We start from the raw sequence: 21,055 nt of genomic DNA, 5'->3' as shown, positions 1-21,055 counted from the left end.
TTTTGGCAAGCGTGAACAGCGGCGGACGCTTTATTTCCAAGATCGAACAAGGACAAACAGGAAGACTAATGATAATTTCACCTCTAAAAGGAGACGGCACAAAGGAAAATACTTGACTGCTAATTCACTCCCGGTGATGCCGTTTTCATTTGCTACAAGAAATATGTCCCTTCATTCGTAACGCTCCGAGGAAAAAATTCTGACAGCCATAAAGTAGCGGGAAGTTTATTGCGCCGCATTCTGTACTCCGTCATCACTAATAGCATGTGTTTTAAACATTAAAAAAAAAAACAGAGGGAAAAGATATTATGGAATCTCAAAATGAGGGCGAGAGGCAAGTAAATAGCACTTTGGCACCTGTGTGCTCCAATAATTGCTCAAGATGCCCTCTTGTTCTCCAAGGCTGCTGTGACAAAATGACTGACACGGCGCCTTGTCCCTGACCCACATATAGCAGGATGTGTGTTATGACACTGCTTTCGCTTATTGTTGTTGTAATGCAAAGAGCGTTGTTACAGCTGTAGCTGTTATGAAATGCGCTGTATAAATAAAGTTGTATTGTATTGTATTGTACAAGAGAAAAAAAAAATAGTCCTCAATACAAAGAAATGTGACATCCTTGAGTGGAGCTTGGCAATGAGCGAGGGAGCAAATTCTTATTAATTCCACATGTCGCTAGCAGGAGATTGATTTGAACACTCCAGTGGAACAAGCAGACTTTCATAATCGCTTAATAATGCCTGAAATCTGAAAAAGCTCCACAGGTGCCCTTGATCGTTCCATTCAGGGATTAAAAAAAAAATCAGCATGATTCAGAGGTTATTAGAATGATAAAAGCCTGTGTTATATTATTACTTGCCATTACTGCTATTCTGGCGGGGGAAAGCCGAAGACCACAACGTCGACAAAAGTATCCAGAAATATTATTTCCCCACAAATCCATCCGTTTCCTCTCGTGCTTATCCACGACAGGGCAACTGGATCGTATCACATCGTTCTTCAAATCACTACCCGTGAGTCAAAGAACAGATTTTTAAAAATCTTCCTACTGGGCCCACCTCAAAGCTTCGAATGGCCTTTGATCAAAATATACAAGATTTGCTAAGTCCCTATGTAGCGTCCAGGATAGGTGGTCCGTCGTGTATTTCCAGACGTAGAACCAAACAAACTCAAGCGGCATTTTGTTATTATCCTCATCACTTGTGGGAACAAACTGTCCGTTCATTTAAATTAGGGCATGAAACATTTTTTTACTGCAGCATTCTCACGAAGTACCGATTGAACAATCCCTTCACTTATATTAACTTCAGCTTAAACATTTTATTCTCCTCGTTTAACTCCCCATTGTCTTTCAAATGTTCTTTTATTGTAATAACTTTTACCGTTAACATTTTTATCGACTTAATGCATTTATTTGCCTTTGTAAAGCACTTTGATTGCCTGGCATAAATTGCACCGTACAAATAAACTTGCCTAGGACTTGCCAGACAGACGTGCGATACGCTCACCCGACATGCAAACCACCCATCCAACATGCTGCCCCCTTTAACTGCCCCCTGAATCTTCCCCCAATGTGCCGTTATAAAATACTCAGAACGCCCGAAATGAGTAATAACCTGCACAATTTTTCCAGATAGAGAATGTCGAGTGTCTGTTGCTATCTGGCCAAGAATAGGTTTGTAACTCTCTCAATCATCTAAATGCATCAAGAGAACATAATCTCTCTTCAGCAGATGCCAGTTCGTCTGGGTAATAAATAAAACCCAAAGGACGCCCCTTGTTTGTAATGCAGGTTAATTCACACCACAGCCGTTGTCCTGACAAAATGCTACAAGATAACAAGGCTGATTGAAGATGGAAAATATTCCATAAGTGCAAATTATAAATGGTTGTTTGTTTATGCAGGCCTTGCAAGTTACTGGTTCTCTGTGTGTTGTGCGAGGAAAAGAAAAAGAAAAAAATACAGCAGAGTGTAAGTTAACTTTACACTTTGAGGGATTATTATTAGTTGAATAATTAATTCTAAAAAAAAAAAGAAAAATTTAGAGTTTAAAATAAGGAGGGTGTCAAGCTATCCCCACTTTTTATTTGATCGGAACAAAAATAGACCTTTTAATGGTTACGCCTGGCAGGGTTGAGGACCCAATTGCAGGGAAGCGATTCAGGAGTGCGCTCAAAAATGGTTTCATTTCAAAAAGTTATAAAAGGAAAAAATAACCGTCGCAACTCCTTCCAGTTTGTGACATGCCGACTCATGTAAACAAGCGACCTTTTATATCCTTAAAATGCATCCGTTTCAAAAACAGTTGTTACCAATAAACTGGCATTACTGTAAATGCAACACAGTGCAGTGCTAAAAATTCAGGAAAACTGTGTAAAACGGGTTAGCATGATGCACGATCCATCCATAAAGTTAAATACAACTGAACTTTACTCATTAGTTCTTTTGTATACCACTAGAGGGAGTCCGCTTAACCACAAGCGGTACTAGTTCCCAAAACGTTTCCCTTAAAGCAGGAAGTATAGAATTGTCCTGGATAAATGAAAAACTGACATCCAATGGGAACTACGGGTTTAAGCACAACCCCCTAATGGACATATTAAGAGGTGCGTCCTTTTAGGTGTGAGTTAAGACAATTGGCTTCCCGTGTATTACAACTTCCATACATCATCCGGCTGTGCACAGGCCTTTTGCTCCCTTGACGTCATCAGCCTTGCCTCATCCACTCCCTGAAAAGAATGTTTGCAACTCGCCGCTCGCAGCACAAGCGTCGCTCGTTAGCAACACTTTTGTCTCGGAAGAGAAGCACAATCACCCAACGCATGAAACAATATATCACTCACGATGGATAACTACATTAAAAACCAACTGTCTCCTCACCTTACATTTGCAGATGACTCTTTGTGAAGCCTCCTTCGTTTTTTTGTTTTTTTTCATCTTAAATCAGTGCAGTGGAAGGAATGAAACATGAGAGGAATCCGCCGCCATGGCCGCTGCCGGTGGATTTTTAAACGCTAACATGGTTTGGGAATAAGGCAGCTGCGATAGGTGGACGAGCGTGTTAGCGATACGCCTCGCGCGCCGGGGGAGGCCCTCCAGCAACATCCGACAGCGGCCCGGGAGTGAAATCACTCGGACATTACGCCGCTCGACCGTTACGCCGGTCGAATCCGCACCCGCGGTGCCATCTGCGTCCACGACCGTTTTAAAAGCGGGAGGAAGGTTACACAAACACTGCATTTGTTGTATTTTAGAAGTGCGGCGGGTCGCAGCGGTGTGATTGGAAGGGGTGGGAGAATCACTCTTGAGTCATCTCACACCACAACTGTTCAGGATAATCGTTTAGAGACATCCAACAATCGGGCCTAAAATGCTTTAATTCGTCCTCAGTATGTGTGTATACGCTGCTATGGTGGGTTGAATAGTTTCATTGTGACGCCGACGGCAAAAAGACAACCAAAATCCCTTTTATTTGTCAGCAGACTACTTTCTGGTTAATGGAGGGTGGCGTAAGACATTAGGATTAAACTGATGCAACTGTTCCATTTGCATCCTGAGAGAAAAGGTTCCATTGTGACTCAAATGATGAAAAACGTTTTTAGAGGGTTTGACTCCGCATTTTCATGGAAGTTGATGATTTTGTGCTTGGCGAAGGTAAAAGAAAAATCAATCGGGCTGAAATGAATCATCAAATAACTCGATGACAGTAAAAATGCCAGCTCTAAACTCTTGAGCTCATGACAGCCGACTGCACTCTAATTCGCCGACACCCACGTCACTTACCAGGCTTAAAGTCCCATGCACTCAAAGTTACAGAGGTTATAGCGTGAAACGCGAAGCTCGCAACCCTAAGTGGACAACAATCGTACCCCACATGCACATTTTTTTTCATTCAATAATTCAAAAGTCAACTTTATGTGATTACTCGATTAATCAATGAGATAATAGGTCGAATAATTGATTCGAAAACTATTCAACAGCTGCAGCCCTACTACGGCACCTAGCGGATCCATTATAGTTGCAGAGGGCACTTTCCCGCGAAAACCTGTTCAGGACACGACCATGTTCCTCAAAAGGAGCCTCATTAAGACTTTGGACTTAACTCCTGCGAGAACACATTGAACGCTTACCACCTTTGCCAATATCAATTAGGCTTTGTTTTTAATTAACCCGAGGGGACATCATGTCGGCATAGTGGTCTTATTAGGCATCTCGGCTCCCAGGCCGCAGCTCGCCATCGACCATGTGAAGTTAATTCCTGTTATCCGCTCGGGTTTCTTTTTTTTTTTTTTTTTTTCCCCAGTCTAGAAATGCACTGCAACTTACACGCCTCCCTCCTCCACCTCCGTCATAGCACCTTCTTTACAAAGTGACTCCTCTCATCACGCGCTCCGTCGGTTTGATAAAAGACAGACGGGATCCTTTGCCGATGCTCGGTCTCATACGCTAAATATCCAGAGGCGCGCTTGTACCCCGAAGCCAATGCATGGATATTGGCATGGATAATGGCTGTAGTGATGGATCATTGCTGAGAATAGTCCTCGACCGGGGGTTATTAGTATTGTGGCAAAGTTGGGGGAGGGGGGGTTGCTGGAAAAGAGTAGACAGAGATGAAGCGCGAGGAGATACCAAGGCGACAGTTAAATACGACATTGTTTTGACGACAAAAGGCATGTTGGTATTTCCAGAGAGCTCCCGCTGGGGCTGACTGTTGTGCAGCAATGCATCTGTGATGTTTTATTTCAGTTGGCGCTGTGCCGGGAGATTGTTTGTGTTTATGCGTGTGCTAAAAAAAAACAACAACAAAAAAAAAAAAACAAGAAAAAAGTCGCGCACGAAATATGGTTGGTTGAGAAAATACAGGCAAATGAGCTCTTTGGGAATTCTAGAAATGTCCTCAAGTTCAGGGGTGGGGAACCTACGGCTCTCGGGCCCTATATGGCCTGCCAGAGCATTTGATCCAGGCCTGCAATTCAATTTCAAAAATCATTGTATCATCAATTAATACTTTATACTAAATGAAATGGCACCTGCTGTATCTTGTGGTTACATCTCATTAAATTGCAATATCGTCGAAAAGTTCGTTTATCGTTTTTATTTCAATTAAAAATGTTGCAATGTGTCTTTTTTTCATAGGAAAAATAACACTATACTCTAATAATATAATAATAATAATACATGTGATATGATAGATTTAGTAAGAGTTAGGTTCAGCAACAGGTGGATTTTTTTTTTTTTCTGAAATGTCATAGCTATAAATTACAACCCATGGTAAATGCGGTATTGCACACGCTTTTATAGACCAAACTTAAAAACAAAAAATGAAAATACTTCAACCCCCCCCTCCAAAAAAAAGGAAAGACATGTTTTTAAATCATCATCAAAAATACTTTTAGGGACGCCTAAAGCCATCACTGTTAAATATTTTCTGTTGACCAGTGTCATTTGAGCGAACTTACTGAATGGAACCGCTTCATGAAATGATTCGTTCCTTTCTGAAGATGGTCAATTTGCGGTTTTAGTTCACAGTGCGCTATAATCATCCTCCTTGTAAAACATATAATTACAAAATATTTCACTCTGATAAAGTGAATCCAACACCTTTTCAAGTGAATTACTGAGATAAATAAAGGGTGCCATAAAACAGAAGTCTTATTTGTAGCATGCGGGCCAAGGGATGCAGATAAACGCTAATAACAAGTATACGAGTCACCAGCTTCATTTCAAAAAAATCTTTTCATCGCCCTGCAACAAATGCCTTTAAGTGTCTAGTCATCTGGCATCCTCTCAAGAAAGGACACCCACTGACTCACTGCCAGAGAATATAAATAGTGTCCATTTGATTAGAGCGGTGCTTTTAAAATAAATAAATAAAAACACCTGTCATATTCATTGGAGACACACACAAAAAACAAACATCTATTTGCAAAACTGATTGTGCAAATTGGCAAGAACCACGAAGCAAACAAGCATTCAAACAGCAAGAAAGCTTCGCTCTTTGATGTCGGTACAAAATGACCGCCCCCCCGCGCCCCCAAATAGCCAATAAACAGCCAGTATGGCACTGTGTTTGCAGCCCTTTTCCCCAACTGATCGTCCAAAGTCAATGTTATAAACCACGCGGGCAACAAAAATCTTTAACGATTCAGAGTAAAACTTTGCAACTCCAAATAAAATGTTCACAATGTAGTAAAAGCAGTAAAGTCAATCAGCAGAATTTCTCAGGTTCTTCTTCCCGTTCGCGTTATCTTATCACATTCTGGGAATAATGCCGTGCGATTGGCTGGCGACGAGTGAAAGTGTATCCCGGCCGGGATAGACTTCAGCTCACCCTTTGACCCAAATGAGGATAAGCGTTGCAGAAATGGGATGTATGGATGGAATAATGGGAATAACATGGAAATTTCCGGGGATTACCAAGAACAAAATCGACATTGACATTTGAAGGTAGGTCAACAATAGACAATTGAAATGTGGTTGGATTCAAATGTAGTGTATACTACTAGACCCGGTGGTAGCAGCAGAGTGAATTCTGAAGTCTACAAAAACATTTTGTCTGGCAATTTACAGAAAAATGCATCCAAACTAATCACGAGAAGCTTCATAATGCAACAAGACAATAACCCAAAACACAGTGCCAACACAACAAAGGACTTCATCGGGGGCGAAAAAGTCAATCACCAGACCTTAACCCAATAGAGCATGCAATTGAGTTTACTGTTCCGATACTTTTGGAGGATACTGTACATCGGACGTATTATTTTAGTGTTACCTTTTTTTTTTTTTTTTTAAACAATGTATATTATCCTGACTTACCTCCAAATGCCCTAATAATTTGAGAAAACGTCATTTCCGAGAACTGAAACCCCACCTGCCGCCAGATGCTGTGCTTTGCTGTGTTTGCCTTCCTGCCTTTTCTGTTCAATCCCATCCGTCCACTTCAAGTGGTAAAAGTAAACCAGGAATAAAAAATGTATGACTTGCGCGAGAGGGCCGCGACCTGCTGTCCCCCCAATTGTTTGCACGAGTGGGACTTACAAATGCAATCAAAAAGGTGGGGCGCGTCCTGCGCGAGCCATAAATTATGCACCGTCCTTTTGTGGGGGGAAATTGTGTCACCTGAGGGCCTTGGGATGCATTTCATCGCCTTACAGGAGAGCTTTTGAATGAAGGATAAGCACTTCAATTCAAGACACTTCAATCAGATGTAGAGTGGTGGGGGTGAGTCGGGAGTGTGTGGGGGGGGGGGGTTAAACGGGTTTAAGAGTGAGAATGTGTTCATGCGGCAAGGTTGCGGTCGCACCACGTGGTGATTTGAGGCACCAATGACTTTGTTCTCATGCTGGTTAAAGGCTACTCCACCATTAATGCAGCGTGGCAGCAAAACGCTGTGTGATCCGCCGGTAATTAAGCCCCGTGTCACTATCAATCTCAGGCCGGCCCCGCTTTCTAATCTGGCCACTTTATTGCGGCTAATGATCCCCCTTGCATGGAGATCAGCATCTTACCATGCCTTTTTTTTTTTTTTTTTTTTCCCGCCACATAACGTTTGTCCGTGAAAGCGTTTGGGTGCTCACAAACACGCTCACAATTCCGGTGAAGCGTGACTAAAAAGTAGACTCATGTCATTTGCATAGCAAAAATAGTTTGCCGGCGGGCTGCAATTTTCTCGACCGCAGATGAGCGGAGAGGCATTTTTGGGGATATTGCTAAGCATTGTTAACGTTTGTTACAATTCACGTCGAATGAAAGTGGATTTTAAAACTAAAATGAAAAAGGATGTTATGGAGAAATGCAGCGGAACTAATAAGTCGTGCGGCACCGCCGACTGGAAATCGAAACAGTTCAAGTTAACTTGACTGTTTGGGTGCCGCTATTTTCTGTTCGTAACAGAGTTCAAAAGGGGAGCAGCAGTTATTGAATAATGCCAGTGTGTGAACAATAGCATCTATGAGCTGAGCTAATGTGACTCGCTCCCTGTTTATGTTTCCGTCAAAGTATTGTACATGTATTACAGAGAGATGCTTAATTCTTAATTATCGAAAGTGGATGACGCACTCTGCGGTACATGGGCTCTATTACCGGTAATATTGTTGAGTATTTATCAAGTAAATAAAGGACTCTAACCTAAAAGATGCCTCCCTAATCTGCATTTGATTAAGTAAATACTCCACTGGGTACTATTTGCGCAAAGACTTTAATTTGTGCTCTAGGATACGTGCGGTACTCAAACCACTCTGAAATCCTCTTTTCGTATTGAAATGAACGAAAATGCCATTAATCTGTTCGCCGCCCCCACATTTTTTTGATGTTTTAATAAGAAATCCCGTCTATAATATTGTACTTTATAAAAATATACAGAAATTACATCATTTAAAAGACTGTAAAGAAATGTGTGCACGTCCAGGAGAGAGTATAACTACAACTATATATGGGAAGAGGATAAAGAATATATGCCGGTGACTATAGATATATAGTCAGGCTACGTGTGTTGCTCCACCTTTGTTGTCAAATATTTTTGCTTGAAGCATGATAACACTGCAACACTGATGCTATTTGTTAGCACATCAATTCCAATTTGCATTGTCTGTTAGCGTGAAGCTAAAGCGCACTTGCTTCAGGCAACGCTTTGGTTGTTTTAAATGCTCAGAAATGTGTCTTTGTTTTATGTTTACTTTGACGCTAAACTTCAAGTGGAGTGGCATTGAAGAGCTTCAAGCCAAACTTTTAAAAGTTAGTTGAGTTCACTGCCACCACACAGCCCTCGTATTTCAAGTTTTTTTTGCTCGTAGGTCAAAGCAAAAAAATCAGCTTGTATTTCGAAAAACTCCTAAACCAAGGTACTCAATATTATTTTTGTGCCAACTGTAACCAATCTGGACAAATTTGCATCAGAAGTGAATTCAGTCAGACATTTCTTGTCCAACCCGGTTCAAATCCAGATCCGATTCATATCAAATTAACTGATTTTCAAATTCCATATTAAATGTCATCACATCCATTTGTACATTTTACTACTGCCTTCCCGACTCCTTTTTTTCCCCCTCTGCATCCAGAATCTAACTCTCTGGTATGTTATGTAATTCTTACTTGTTTATTATGCAGGTGACAAACCTTTCAGGTGGGTTCTTTCATTTGTCAATAAATTTGATGTCTCAAACGCTTGAGCTCCTTAGACATTACAATGGAAAATCGGCATTCCTCTGCCGAAAAAAAAAAACCCCACAGCATCAATAACGCATGTTGACCCTGTTTGCAGTGTCACTCACGTTGTTAGAAAAGAGTCCAGTTCAATAGATAATACAGAGCTGAACTTTGCTTGCAAATCCCCCTGTGATCATCCGGCAAACACAGGCTGTATACTTTTAAGAGCTTGTCCTTATTCACTTGATCTTGCTGTGTTTGCAGGGTATTGCAGCAACATCTGCGAGTCCAACGCACGCACTTCTCGACCAAAGCGGTCTCGATACCCTCCCCTTCTTTTGCATTCCCCGGAGAACTGTATCAAGTGTGGCGGTTGGACTAACTGCCGAGCCCCCCGCGCCAAAGGTTCTTGTAATCAGGTGACCGAGGCCATGCTACAATTCTGCACGCCGCAGGAAACTGAAAGTCATCCGCCAGCGCTTTGCAAACAAATTACCAGCCGCTTGAAGACGACCGGTAGGCGGCGAGTGAGCAAGAGTAAAAGCGCTCCAAACGCGGCGCCGATGGCACAAAAGCGATTTACTGGCGCTGACCTCATCTGAAACGGTGTCACAAACTTGTGTTTGGCATTGCGCCACTACGATTTTCCTGGAAAAAGAAATTATCCGGTGGACCCAGTGGGTGAGCGGGATAAATCAAGTGGATGTCTGAAACAGTTGTACGGAGAAAATTGCAAGACTGCCCAGAGGCCAGCGTAGCCACTTCAAAAGGGAAGACGGGGACCAAACCTTCATCATCGGGTGTGGGGAAGACTTTTTCTCACAGGTGTGTATAAAATCTTTAGTTGGGTTATCTTTGAGGAATTTAGCAAAACGCAATGACTAGTCTGCTAGTAGACTACAGCGCGCCATTCATTTCATTATCCAGAGTGCGCATCTTTGCCATTAATCAGAGCAACAAAAGTAAATGAAGTCATGTTAACAATGTCTAAATTTCCACCACGTCTATATTTGAGTCAATTTACCTGTTGTGATGTAATAGAAATGAACGCTGGTGTTTTGCCTCTGTTGGAAGCAATTTACCACGCATGATAACATCTTTTTGACTGACACATCACCCATTCGAACTACGTCGAGGGAGAAGAAGGCTAAAAGCATCGTTCAAGCCATTTCCCCTGTTTTCTCAGTCGCCGCGCCTTGGTCAAATGACAATAAGGGTTTCCACCATGTAGTTGGAACTGATGACGACAGATGCCTGCACAAATAGTGTCAACTCAACCAAGAACAAGAAACAGAAACCACACAGCTATCCCGCCTGGAGCGTAAATCGGTAGGTAGGTACACTCTAAAGACACTTGGGTCCAAAATAACCCAATTTGAGTCAAAAACAGGCCGATCCACTAATTGGGTCAATTGGACCCAACTTCTTTGGGATTTCTTTTTTTTTTTTTTTTTACAAAACAGCCCACTATTTGAGTCAAAAACAGGCCGATCCACTAATTGGGTCAATTGGACCCACTTTCTTTGGGATTTCTTTTTTTTTTTTTTTTTTTTACTAAACAGCCTAGTTTTTGTGGGGTTGTTTTGTATAAAACGACCCATTTTTAGGTCATTTTCTGCAAAAACAACCGAGAAAGTTGGGTCAGATTAACTCAAGTAGTCGATCAGTCCATTTTTTTTTTTTTTACCCCAATTGGGTTACTTGTAATCCAACTGTTTTTACAGAGTACACTCTTAAACACAGTTGTGTTAATTACACTTTGTCATCATACAGTGAACACTCTAAAAACAGGTGGGTTAGAAATAACCCAATTTGGGTCAACCCAACTTTCTGGGTTGTTTTCTGCAAAAACAAAAACAACCCCAGAAAATTAGGCTGTTTTGCACCAAAAAACAAAAAAACATGGTGGTTTGAATTGACCCAATTAGTGGATCGGTCTTGTAAGGTACGTAGGTAGATATGGTAGGTAGGTAAATGAGTAGTCAGTAGATGAGTAGCAGGGGTCACTAACTCCGGTCCTCGAGGGCACCTGTCCTGCAGGTTTTCCATCTCTCCCTGCTGTAACACACCTGATTCAAATGATCAGTTCGTCAGCAACCTCTTAAAAAGCCTGATAACGATCCTGATCATCATGGATAGATAGATTGGTTGGTAGTTAGGTAGGTGGATTGGTACTGTCGGTAGGTAGGTCAGTTGATTCGATCGATAAATGATGTTCCTTGATATCCTTCCTCTAGCATACAAAGCGGGCCTCCTCTCACTTTGGTGTCCCCTCCCAATAAACGCCTTGTGCCCTCTGCGGTTGAGTTTGCTTTTCCAAAACGGCTTATGCAAAACACGATGTGATAAATGTCCCGTCGGCTCTCACTGGCCGTGTTATCAGCGCGAGGCGACATTAGCAGATGGCAGTATAGCTGATGTTTATGCGTGGCTGCGGCTCAAACTGGTGCTAAAGGTTCAAATGTGCCGTTACGTTTTCTCATTTATTTAGCAATCGTTTAGAAATATTTGCGTGACCACGTCAGGGTCATTCCATGCCAACTTTGTAAAACAGCCTCTCGAGCTCTGACGAGCGAGCAAGTAATCTTGGGTCTGCGTGTCAAATGCAGGTTGAGGTTTTTCCATTAGACGCCCTAATGAAATATCCATATTAAGCCCTGCTTATCATATAGCACGTCAAACCTGCCGGCCGCAAATGGAGTGTAAGCAAAGGTTAATTGCCAGTTACTGGGAGCAGCCACTTGAAATTGCCTGTCCAGGTGGCAGATGGTCCACTATGAATCTCAGCTATTATGACAGCGGGAGACACGGGCAGAAGCTACACGCAATACCTTCGTCTTCGGTCTTCTGTGCCAAATTCCACCCCTACTGGCTTTGAGAAAGGTTTTTTTTTTTTTGTGTGTGTGTGTAACAAGCATGCACTTGTAAAAAAAAAGATGGAGTTTGTAAGTAGTGTTTTATGTCGTTTTTGGCGTGGTCGCACATGAGCCGTCTTCTAGCAGCTTGTGCATGCATGCGCGCACACGCGCTAACAAGTGGACCTGTTGCACCATCACTACACAGCAGGCGACACAAGGTGCGAACAAACCCAGAAAAACGCCAACTGCGCGGAGATGACGCTCCCACTTTTCCCCTCTTTTTATTTGCGCAAAAAAAAAAAAAAGTGCGCTGCGCCGTGCGTGCGTAAAAACGAGCAGCCTTACCTGTCGTCGGTCTGCCAGTCCCCGAGCAACAGGTCTCGGAACCGGTACCGCGGGGGCAGCGGGAGCACCTCCTTCTCCAGTTCCACCATCCTTCCTCCTCCTCGGAGCTGCAACCGAGAGACGCGGCGCGCGCGCGGATCACCGCAAAACCTCCGTACGGAGGTGGTGAACCACCACCCCAAAACCTCCGCTCCTCTTCGTCGTCCTTATACTAGCATGACCATCGTCGACATGGCACTTTGTGATCGGCTCAGCCTCCTAATTACAATTGGGCTGCACTTGCCCCCGCGCCGAGGCAACAGGTTGCGGCTGAGCATCCACTTTGGCAGCTGGAGAGCAACTGGTTGCTTGCGTCGCTCCTCCGCAGCATCCTCCCCGCCTGAGCTCCACATGCATGGACGCGCTCGCTGCAAGTGTGTGACCAGCCACTGGGGATTAGTGATGCCACCACTTTAGTGTGCGTGCGAGTGTGTAGTAGTGTACACGGCTAGCCAGGCCACAATATTAGGAACACCGGCGCATTCTAATGAGATCCAAATATGCCAAAGCTGCATCAACGATTAACCCGTCGGTTGCGATTAAACTGCATATTCGTTAGTTGTACTTTGCATATTGACACTAGCCGGTCTTTTCATTATAGGTACACCGTGCACGATGAAGTACATTTACAAAAATTGGTCACATACAGTAGTGTAGCTTTCTACAATTCACTACGCATCGCACTCAGTGGTGCTAATAAATGGGAAGTTTGCGATTTGAAATAATAAGAATAATAAAAACACTTGTCCTATTTGTTAAAACAATCATTTTGACTTAGAGGAGTAAATGATAAAAATGATCGGTGGGGGGAAAAACAGCCGTCTCTGATTTTTTTCTCATCACGTGAGGAGTCTCTCAGAGTTTGGATGTCGGCCAACAATTTTTAAATCTTGCCATGTGAACCAGGCTTAAGGACATTTTCATTATATAGTGTAGCTAGTTTTATAAACGTAAGATGTAGTGTCAGTTCTTTTTTTTAAAAATATTTTTGAAATCAGTTTTGTTTTTATTTTATTTTTGTTACGAAAATATTTTTTTCAATTTTAGTTTTAGTTATTTCGTTATCTATAACCTTTCTCTGGCCCCATCTTGTGCCTCTAATTAGATTTACAAGAAAACAACAACAACATGCCTGAGGGAAAAAAAAACAGATGGCGTGACTTACGAGGTATTGATAATTTGTCGCACACTCACCCCCGCGGCCTTATTCTGACCTGTTACCTTTTTACCCCAGAAAGCACGCTGTTAATGACGTTAGCACAAAATGTTTTTGGTTTGGAATTTTATTTTTTGCGAGTGTATGACAAACGATTGAGACCTTCTGTCTGTGAGTGGTTGTTTTTCCTCAGATCCGGTGGTTTCATGTACATAAAATTAGAGGAACAATATGCAGTGATGACTTTTTTTCCCCCTGAAGATCATATGCTAACCTTATGAAGACATCATTTCATATAGCCAGATTACACAAGTGTACATCATAAAAGCTGTTTCTGATATTTTGCTTCATGTATCTTAACAAAATAATCGCAGCATTCGAACCACCTCTCCATAATAATTAACCTTAGTCAAGGCAGACGCGGTTGTTTTGGATTTTCTTTACTTCGTGCAGGTTTACCAAATGCGGTGACTGGTGTGTTTTTAAAACAAATTAAGTCATGTACATCAATCATCAATTAAACTTCACTCTCCATCAACACCTTCGCCTCATTAGGAGAATAACAGCGTCCCGAATAAGGCAATGAGCAGCCACGCACCCCCTTCAAGTGTCCATCACAACTGCCTGCCACTGAGTTGTCGGTGCACTTGAAAGTTCTCCGCTGCTCTTTAATGAGCATATTTGCCATGTTGCTTCCCTGAAACAGAACACCCCCCCCTCCCCCACTACGTGCCAACACGTCCAATTAATGCTAAAGCCTTCGGTGCATAAACACTTTTCCAGGGCCCGGTAACACGATTCTGCATGGCTTGGCAACTAAGCACCCCCACGAGCCCCCTTCCTCTTTCTCACCAGGCATATTCCAAAATTAACAGCTAACATGCATACTGTAAATATAATCCTGCGATTAATTAAGATCTCATAATCGCATAGAGGCAGAGAGCAGAGAATATGGGCGTATTTGGGAGGCGGCGGGAAAGCAATTTAAAAATGTGCTTTTAGTTTGTTGAATCACTTTGTGTTCGGCGCTGGAGCGGTGAACCGTCACTGCTCGGCTTGCTGCGAGATTATTCAAAATGTGGTACACGCATACTGATAACCGGGCCAAATTTGAGCATTATTATGGAAAGCCGTTTGAGCGTTTAGTCAACATCCTTGATATCCGGCTAAGGGCCCAGATACTAGTGGCAATCTTCTAGTCTTCAACGAGAACAGTCCAGCTGTGACTGGTTCAATCCCCTGAGAATGAAATGACCATATTCACTAAAAGCTCAAATGTATTTTAGCATCCAAACAGGTCGCCCAAAACCTAACCTTCTCCTAAATATATCTTGCACTAAAATTATGACTAGTCAGACTCAAACCATCCGCCAAACTTGAGTTAGAGATCTTCAATGCCTTTGGAGGTGTTAGTAATTCACATAGCAGAGCTCTGCAACTGAAATGTAGACATCCGTCATGAGAAACCACATGCACATCAATGGCAAAAGTGACTTTATTTGTCCCGGGAGAAAAGTCTTTGTGGGTTATCTGAAATGACAATTGGGGATCAAACCAATGTAGATGCGGATATCTGAAATGTTCTGCAATACTTAATTACCGATATCTTCAACACCTCTCCGTTCTAGCTGTTAAATGTTAAAAGGTAAAGCATCGAGGATGTCCAGCTTAAGGTCGGACAAAGTAGGCAAAAAGTAGCGCTAGAAGTGGATTAAACAGTACTGGTAAGATATTGGATCAACTAGTGCGGTGCACTGAATGGTCTCAATCAAGGCTCGACATAAGTTGTCTCGCAAGAGTCAAAATTAGCATCTTACACCTCATCAAAACATATTTAATCAAATATTTTTAAGTTTTCGATGGTTCCAAAAAAGGCTTCGCTCGGCTGGACGCGCAAAGACAGTTTCGCAAAGTGCTCCATCATAAGAGAGGTGATGATTTGTCATAAATAAGATGTCCACATCAACATGGTCAGTCGAGTTCAGTGGTGTAGAAACATACTGATAATCGGGCCTGATTTTAGCTTCATTCTTAGCTTCCTAAAAATCTGCCAAGATGTTAAAAATGAACATGCTTAACAGGCGCATGCAACTTAAGAGGACAAAGGCAACCGGCATTAGTCATCCCCTACCTAGCATTATTTATCACCTATGACCCATTGGTAGTGATGCCACTGGTTACTCGTGTGTACATTACCGGAGTTAATGCTGAGATTTTGCCCTCTGCTGGCCGCAAAGATGAGCACACACTTGGCTCGCTTTGTTGCGATGTACAGCAAGACGCCAAACTGCACGCACTCGTCACATCCGCGGCGACGAATGGCACGCCCTCTTTTTAACACACTCATCCGTGCAAGCAGCACGACAGGCGAGGCGAAAAAACATTTCTCCTTTCAAGTGGGTGGGCCTCGCCGCGTAACCATGGCGACAGCACCAAAAAAAAAAAAAATGTGTGCGCATCCCGCGAGACACAGTTTGTGTGTGTTTTTTTTTTTTTTTTCCTTTCCGAACCTCATTTAAACCCCATCCAATGGCATATTATCATAATGTGTACTCCGAGGACAATTCGCGCAGGCTGCAGGTTGTTTGCCGCGCCACATAATAAAAGCTCCATCCTGTTGATCTAAAGCCGCACCCCCCCACCCCCCCAAAAGCCCACGCACCCGCAAGGAAATGCAAATGTAAACAACGAATAGAAAACAATCATCTGTTTAAAAAAAAAGATATAAAATCTGTCACTGTTTATCTCTGTGATCCATCTGCTGCGTATAAAAAAAAATACAAAAAAATACAAAAAAACGACTGTCTTTGAGGTGTTACTCCAAGGTGATGTTGACGGAGGCCAGAGCATCCACAGCCCAGCTGGGGTACTGGTCACGGGATGGGAACATGCGGCGCATGAAAGCCCGTATAAAGTCTGGGAAGCGGCCTTGCACGATACTCTGCCGCACGGAACGCATCAGGTTGAGCTGCATGGGAGGAAAGCAAACGGAAAATGTCATTCAACGGTGTTTCGGCAATGCTGTGAAAAATGCAGTTCATTAGATTATCATCATGGAGAGGTGGCTGCTGTTAAAATGGCTCCTTCAAGCCCATCTTCTCTCGTGGCAACTTTGGAGTCATCAGGACGTAAACATCCCCGGGGTAGGCTAACATTGACGACAGATAACAGTAAATGCTAAAAGGGTGTTTGCGCTGTCATTTGGGCAAACATAGCTGGGGCTGACGGTGGGCGGGGAAAAAAAAAAAAAAAAATCTTCTCCGCAACTTGCTAACAGTAAAAAGGCTCGCTTTTCATCCTGCGGGGAGTGGGACTCGTCGACCAATCGCCATGTCGCCCAGCTTGCGCGGCTTAAATGGGATAGGGGAGGCCCTCTTTTGAATAGTGATGTGTTGTATAAGTAGACGGCGTGTGTGCGTGTTATGCACATGAGTATTATGCCGCGCGACACGTGTCACAAAGGGACACTCCTCACTGTTGCGTTATCGTCGCTTTGCACAGTTTGAAGGATGAGTCATATATCACGCTCTGTCTGTCACAGGGACTTGATTTGAAATCTCGAAACTTGGCTAAGAACAAAAGACGGCCATTTGATTTATTGGGGGTCGACGATTCCATCAAACGACGTTGCTCTCTTCCGGCACACCCCGAAAAACCACGCATTTTTTGTTCCATGTTTTTAATCGAGAAAAATAACGCAGCATGTTTTTAAAAGTATAATATAGGACAATGTGAAGGAATAAATTGGTTTTATAAAGTGTAATTCAGCCGAAAGGCACACACTCTGTAGTACATTTGTGTGTAGTGCCTTTAAGGGGCGTGGCCTAGTGAGTGACATCAGGAACCTGCAGTCGGGCGTTTAGTTCAGTGCTAGCGGCTGCTGTTTTGATTTTGTTTTCATTTCCTTTGATGACTGAGATCTAGGGGAGACTTGCCGACATCCGGCAAGTTGTATTTTGCGACTTTCGAGGCCTCTTGTTGGTGAAAGCATATGACCTCAGATTGCACTGTGTTATTTCCCTTTGTGTTGTCTGGTATTAAATGTGTGCTGAAGATACTTGGTTGCTATAGTTACCTGGTAGGCAATGTTGTGGATGGTGATGTGATGCATGGCTGCAGTGTCGCTCTTAAAAAGAGCGTGCAGGTACGCCCGGCTATGTCTGAAACAGAAAAAGTATACTTTTGCATATAAGTATAAATATACATTTGGAATATTGTTTTGTTTTTTTTCCTACCAGGAGGTATTTCAGTGTCTATAAAGTCCTCTGAGAGCCATACTAACTTAATTAAAACATGATGCAACACCACTGTGGGTTAAATACTTCCTCTGAGGTTTGTTTTTAGAAGTACAGAGCAGGCTTTATACGCTCTGCAAAAAAGGTGTTGTTGACTTTATGATAATGGAGGAGGGGACCAAAATATTAATATTAGATAATCTCACTTCATGCACTCATCCATTACACACTTGCATACACATTTAATAAGACCCAAAACGAGTTGTGTGTCTAAAAAAGAACATCTGATTTTGCAAAGATGATCATGCTCAGTTATTGCGGTTCTGCCTGTCATTCAGAGAGAGGTTTTTAATATGTTGACCTGGTCAATGGACAGTGTCAATCAAAAGTGAGCATTATTATCTTTGCAAAGGCAGATACATCTCATGTGTTGGAGCTTGCAGGTATTCACCGTGGACTTTTTAGGAATTTGCACCCACTCTCGCAATGAGGCCAAGAATATTGTTTTATTGGATTATATATGCATTCATCTCTCATGACTTTTAATCTCAGGCAGCATGTTGCGCTAGCATTAGCATGGCCACCTCACAACTCTGATGTTAGGTAACGGAAGACTACCGGTAAATATTAATCTCCAGTTGGGTAGTTTGAAATTTTCTATTGGAATGAACAAGAATTGAAAAATTGACGGTTGGGCTCTTTATTTGAACCTAAATCTGGTTGGGGAAAATATATTTGAGCATAATCCTGACTGAAACAAACAGATTTCACGCAAGTGCAGTTGATCACAAAGAGCCCATTGCCTGAAAAGGTTCAGCAAAAAATACAGAGGCTAGGCTTGAAAAGCTTGAGGGAAGATTTTTTTTTTTACATTTTCAGTGTGACTTTTTTTGGATTAAGAGTGGCTCTTTTTACTCAGCATTTTGAATGGGACTTTGTTAGCATTATAACATACCAAAATGTTTAGGCTTGAATATTATACCTGTAATATAATTCCCCTTCAATTCACAGTTAAATCCCATAAAAAGTATTTCACAATTCCCCATTGAAATTTACAGAACTAATTCCGCCCCTTTGCAACCCGAATGTCCGGCTAACCTTTTGCAGGTGGGACACTGGCAGTCAGGGTCTATGGGCTTGAAGTCCTTGGCGTACTGCTTGTGTTTCACCTGCAAGGATCCCCAGGGCACCAGCGCCGAGCCGAACCTCTGAGGAGCGACAGGCGCGACTGAGTTTTGTTCCTTTAAAAGTCAAGTCACAAAAGTCGAGGGAGGATATTACCGCGGTCCGGGTGGGAAAGACACAGTCGAACATGTCACAACCCAGAGCGACGCACACCACCAAGTCCACGGCGTACCTGTGGCACAGACAGCAGGTCAGTCAAACCTCAAAACGCATGAAGAAGCGTCGTCGTTAGGCCTCCCTGTACTCACCCCACGCCCATGAGGTAGCGAGGCTTTTCTCGAGGCAGGCGGTCGGTGCTGAGCGTCACCATTCGCCAGAAGTCATCCTTCTCTTCCCCTCCGCTTAAGCCCCCGATGGCAAAGCCAGGAACGTCACGTTTAGTCATTTCTGTAAAACACGCGGGGAACGTTAGGTGAGCGCATCCGACGCAAAATGACATTTTGTTTATCGACAAAGGTTATTATACCATCCAGACAGGTTTTGCGAAGCCCGGCGTTCAGCCCGCCCTGGATGATGGCAAAAAGGTTCTGCTTGTGCGGATTCTTGTTGGCGGCGATGCAGCGATCCAGCCAGCGAATGGATCTGTGCATGGCCTCCTCCACGCGCGGCCCCGTCACCGTGCTGCTCACCACGTCATCCAGCTGCATCATGATGTCTGAACCTGCAAGGGTCATAAACGCAGAGGATGTTACATTAAGATTTGGGTTTTTCAAGAACCGAGAAAGAAAATAATTTTCTGAAACTCCCACTTTTAGTTGATGATAGACAATATTCGAATTGCCGTGAATCACTGACCTAGACTGTTTTGTATGGCGATGGACTTTTCCGGACTGAGGAGGATGGTTTGGCCGTCGTACGGGGACTTGAACGTGACCCCTTCCTCCGTTACCTCGGAGAGTTCGACGAGAGACACCATCTGGAAGCCTCCGCTGTCCTTCAAAGGAAATACAGTCGTATTTAAACTGTGGTCTCCTACTGGAAGTGAAGAATATCAATTTAAAACATTACCGTCAACAGATTCCTTTTCCAGTTCATGAATCCATGCAAACCATTGGCCTTTTCGATCAAATCGGGCCCCTTTGGAAGCAGAACAAATGATGGGAAAAGTGCATTTCATTAAGATGTGCAGGGACGTCACATCCATGAGGGATGTTGTTGTTTCAGACTCCCACGTCTTCTTTGAGTGGTCTTCAATTTGAATATAAATTAACCTTAACGGTACATCCTCCGGTTTGAATGCCGTTACAACGAAATTGCAACCTAAGACTGAATCAACTTATGGAACTGATAATCTCACCCGCATGGCACTCACTATCAGGAGGGTAGTGATTCCCAATTACTGTGAACTGAATTTATCAGATAAGGATTTATTTACAACAACAAAAAAGTAAGTAACTTTGTTCATCTATCTTTGGCAGCGACATGTAGTGATAGGAAGAACAGTTAAATGCTCTTCCGCTAGATGTACAATTAAGCTGTGCATCTACTATTGTTTAGAAGTGTGCCTGGAGATTTTTTGTAACGTAAAATGTGCGCCTTGAGATGTTTTTTTCTAACGTAGAGTGTGTGCCTTGGCTCAATAATGGTTGGGAAAGACTTTCCAAGGGGACATCTTTGCATGCTATGTGGGGATTCCGTACCGGCCTCATCCCCAGGTGGTATGTGTTCCCGAGACATATCTGACATCCGAGAGCATCCAGTTGATCCGCGGTGATTCCCTTCATGGTCCCCTGGGTGCCGACCGGCATGAAAACCGGGGTGCTAACGACGCAGTGCGGCAGCTTCAAGTCGCACGCTCTCGCTTTAGTCACCGGACACTCCGCCAAAATGTGTAAAGTGAGGGGAGACGCGACAGCGAGCGCTTTCTTGAAAGACATGTCCGTGCTTGGCGGCGTATCAACACAAGCACTTGTAGCAGCCATGTTGGTGTGAGCCACGTGACAAAGGAGGGGATTGAGTGGCGTACGGGTTGACCAATCGGAAATGAGGAGAGTCCGGAGACAGCGATAGAAGTTTTGAGATATCCAATTAAAAGGGTTTATGGAGAAGTGGCAGAAAAATTAGCCAATATAGATCAAATATTGTCAGAAAA

General features: G+C 43.1%; 2 protein-coding genes across 8 annotated transcripts in view; both read right to left on the bottom strand.

The window, feature by feature from the left end:
* kcnt2b (potassium sodium-activated channel subfamily T member 2b) overlaps window positions 1–14,234 on the bottom strand; it is a 41,919-nt gene extending 27,685 nt beyond the window's left edge. For all 6 annotated transcript variants that reach the window (XM_086056598.1, XM_086056600.1, XM_086056601.1 and 3 more), the window contains exon 1: window positions 12,349–14,234. In XM_086056598.1, coding sequence (XP_085912724.1) covers window positions 12,349–12,437 — 89 coding nt within the window. In that variant the 5' untranslated portion in view covers window positions 12,438–14,234. The remainder of the gene's footprint in view (window positions 1–12,348) is intronic.
* Window positions 14,235–16,268: 2,034 nt separating this feature from the next.
* On the bottom strand, window positions 16,269–20,917 carry qtrt1 (queuine tRNA-ribosyltransferase 1). 2 transcript variants are annotated; one of them, XM_086056613.1, is made up of 9 exons: window positions 20,604–20,917; window positions 19,972–20,040; window positions 19,759–19,897; window positions 19,430–19,624; window positions 19,212–19,350; window positions 19,060–19,135; window positions 18,877–18,986; window positions 17,619–17,703; window positions 16,269–16,511 (listed from the first exon to the last, which is right to left on the bottom strand). In XM_086056613.1, exons 1-9 carry the CDS (start codon window positions 20,883–20,885, stop codon window positions 16,359–16,361), a joined length of 1,248 nt encoding a protein of 415 aa, XP_085912739.1. In that variant the 5' UTR covers window positions 20,886–20,917; the 3' UTR covers window positions 16,269–16,358. The 2 variants fall into 2 exon arrangements, with proteins under 2 accessions (XP_085912739.1, XP_085912740.1); XM_086056614.1 differs by lacking the exon at window positions 17,619–17,703.
* Between the last annotated feature and the right edge of the window lie 138 nt (window positions 20,918–21,055).

The sequence above is a fragment of the Filicampus tigris genome, chromosome 16, assembly GCF_054856515.1.
Source record: "Filicampus tigris isolate MCC_2025a chromosome 16, RoL_Ftig_1.0, whole genome shotgun sequence".
NCBI classification, from domain to species: domain Eukaryota; kingdom Metazoa; phylum Chordata; class Actinopteri; order Syngnathiformes; family Syngnathidae; genus Filicampus; species Filicampus tigris.
The sequence above is the reverse complement of the archived record's forward strand: the minus strand, read 5'-3'. Positions and strand labels throughout refer to the sequence as shown.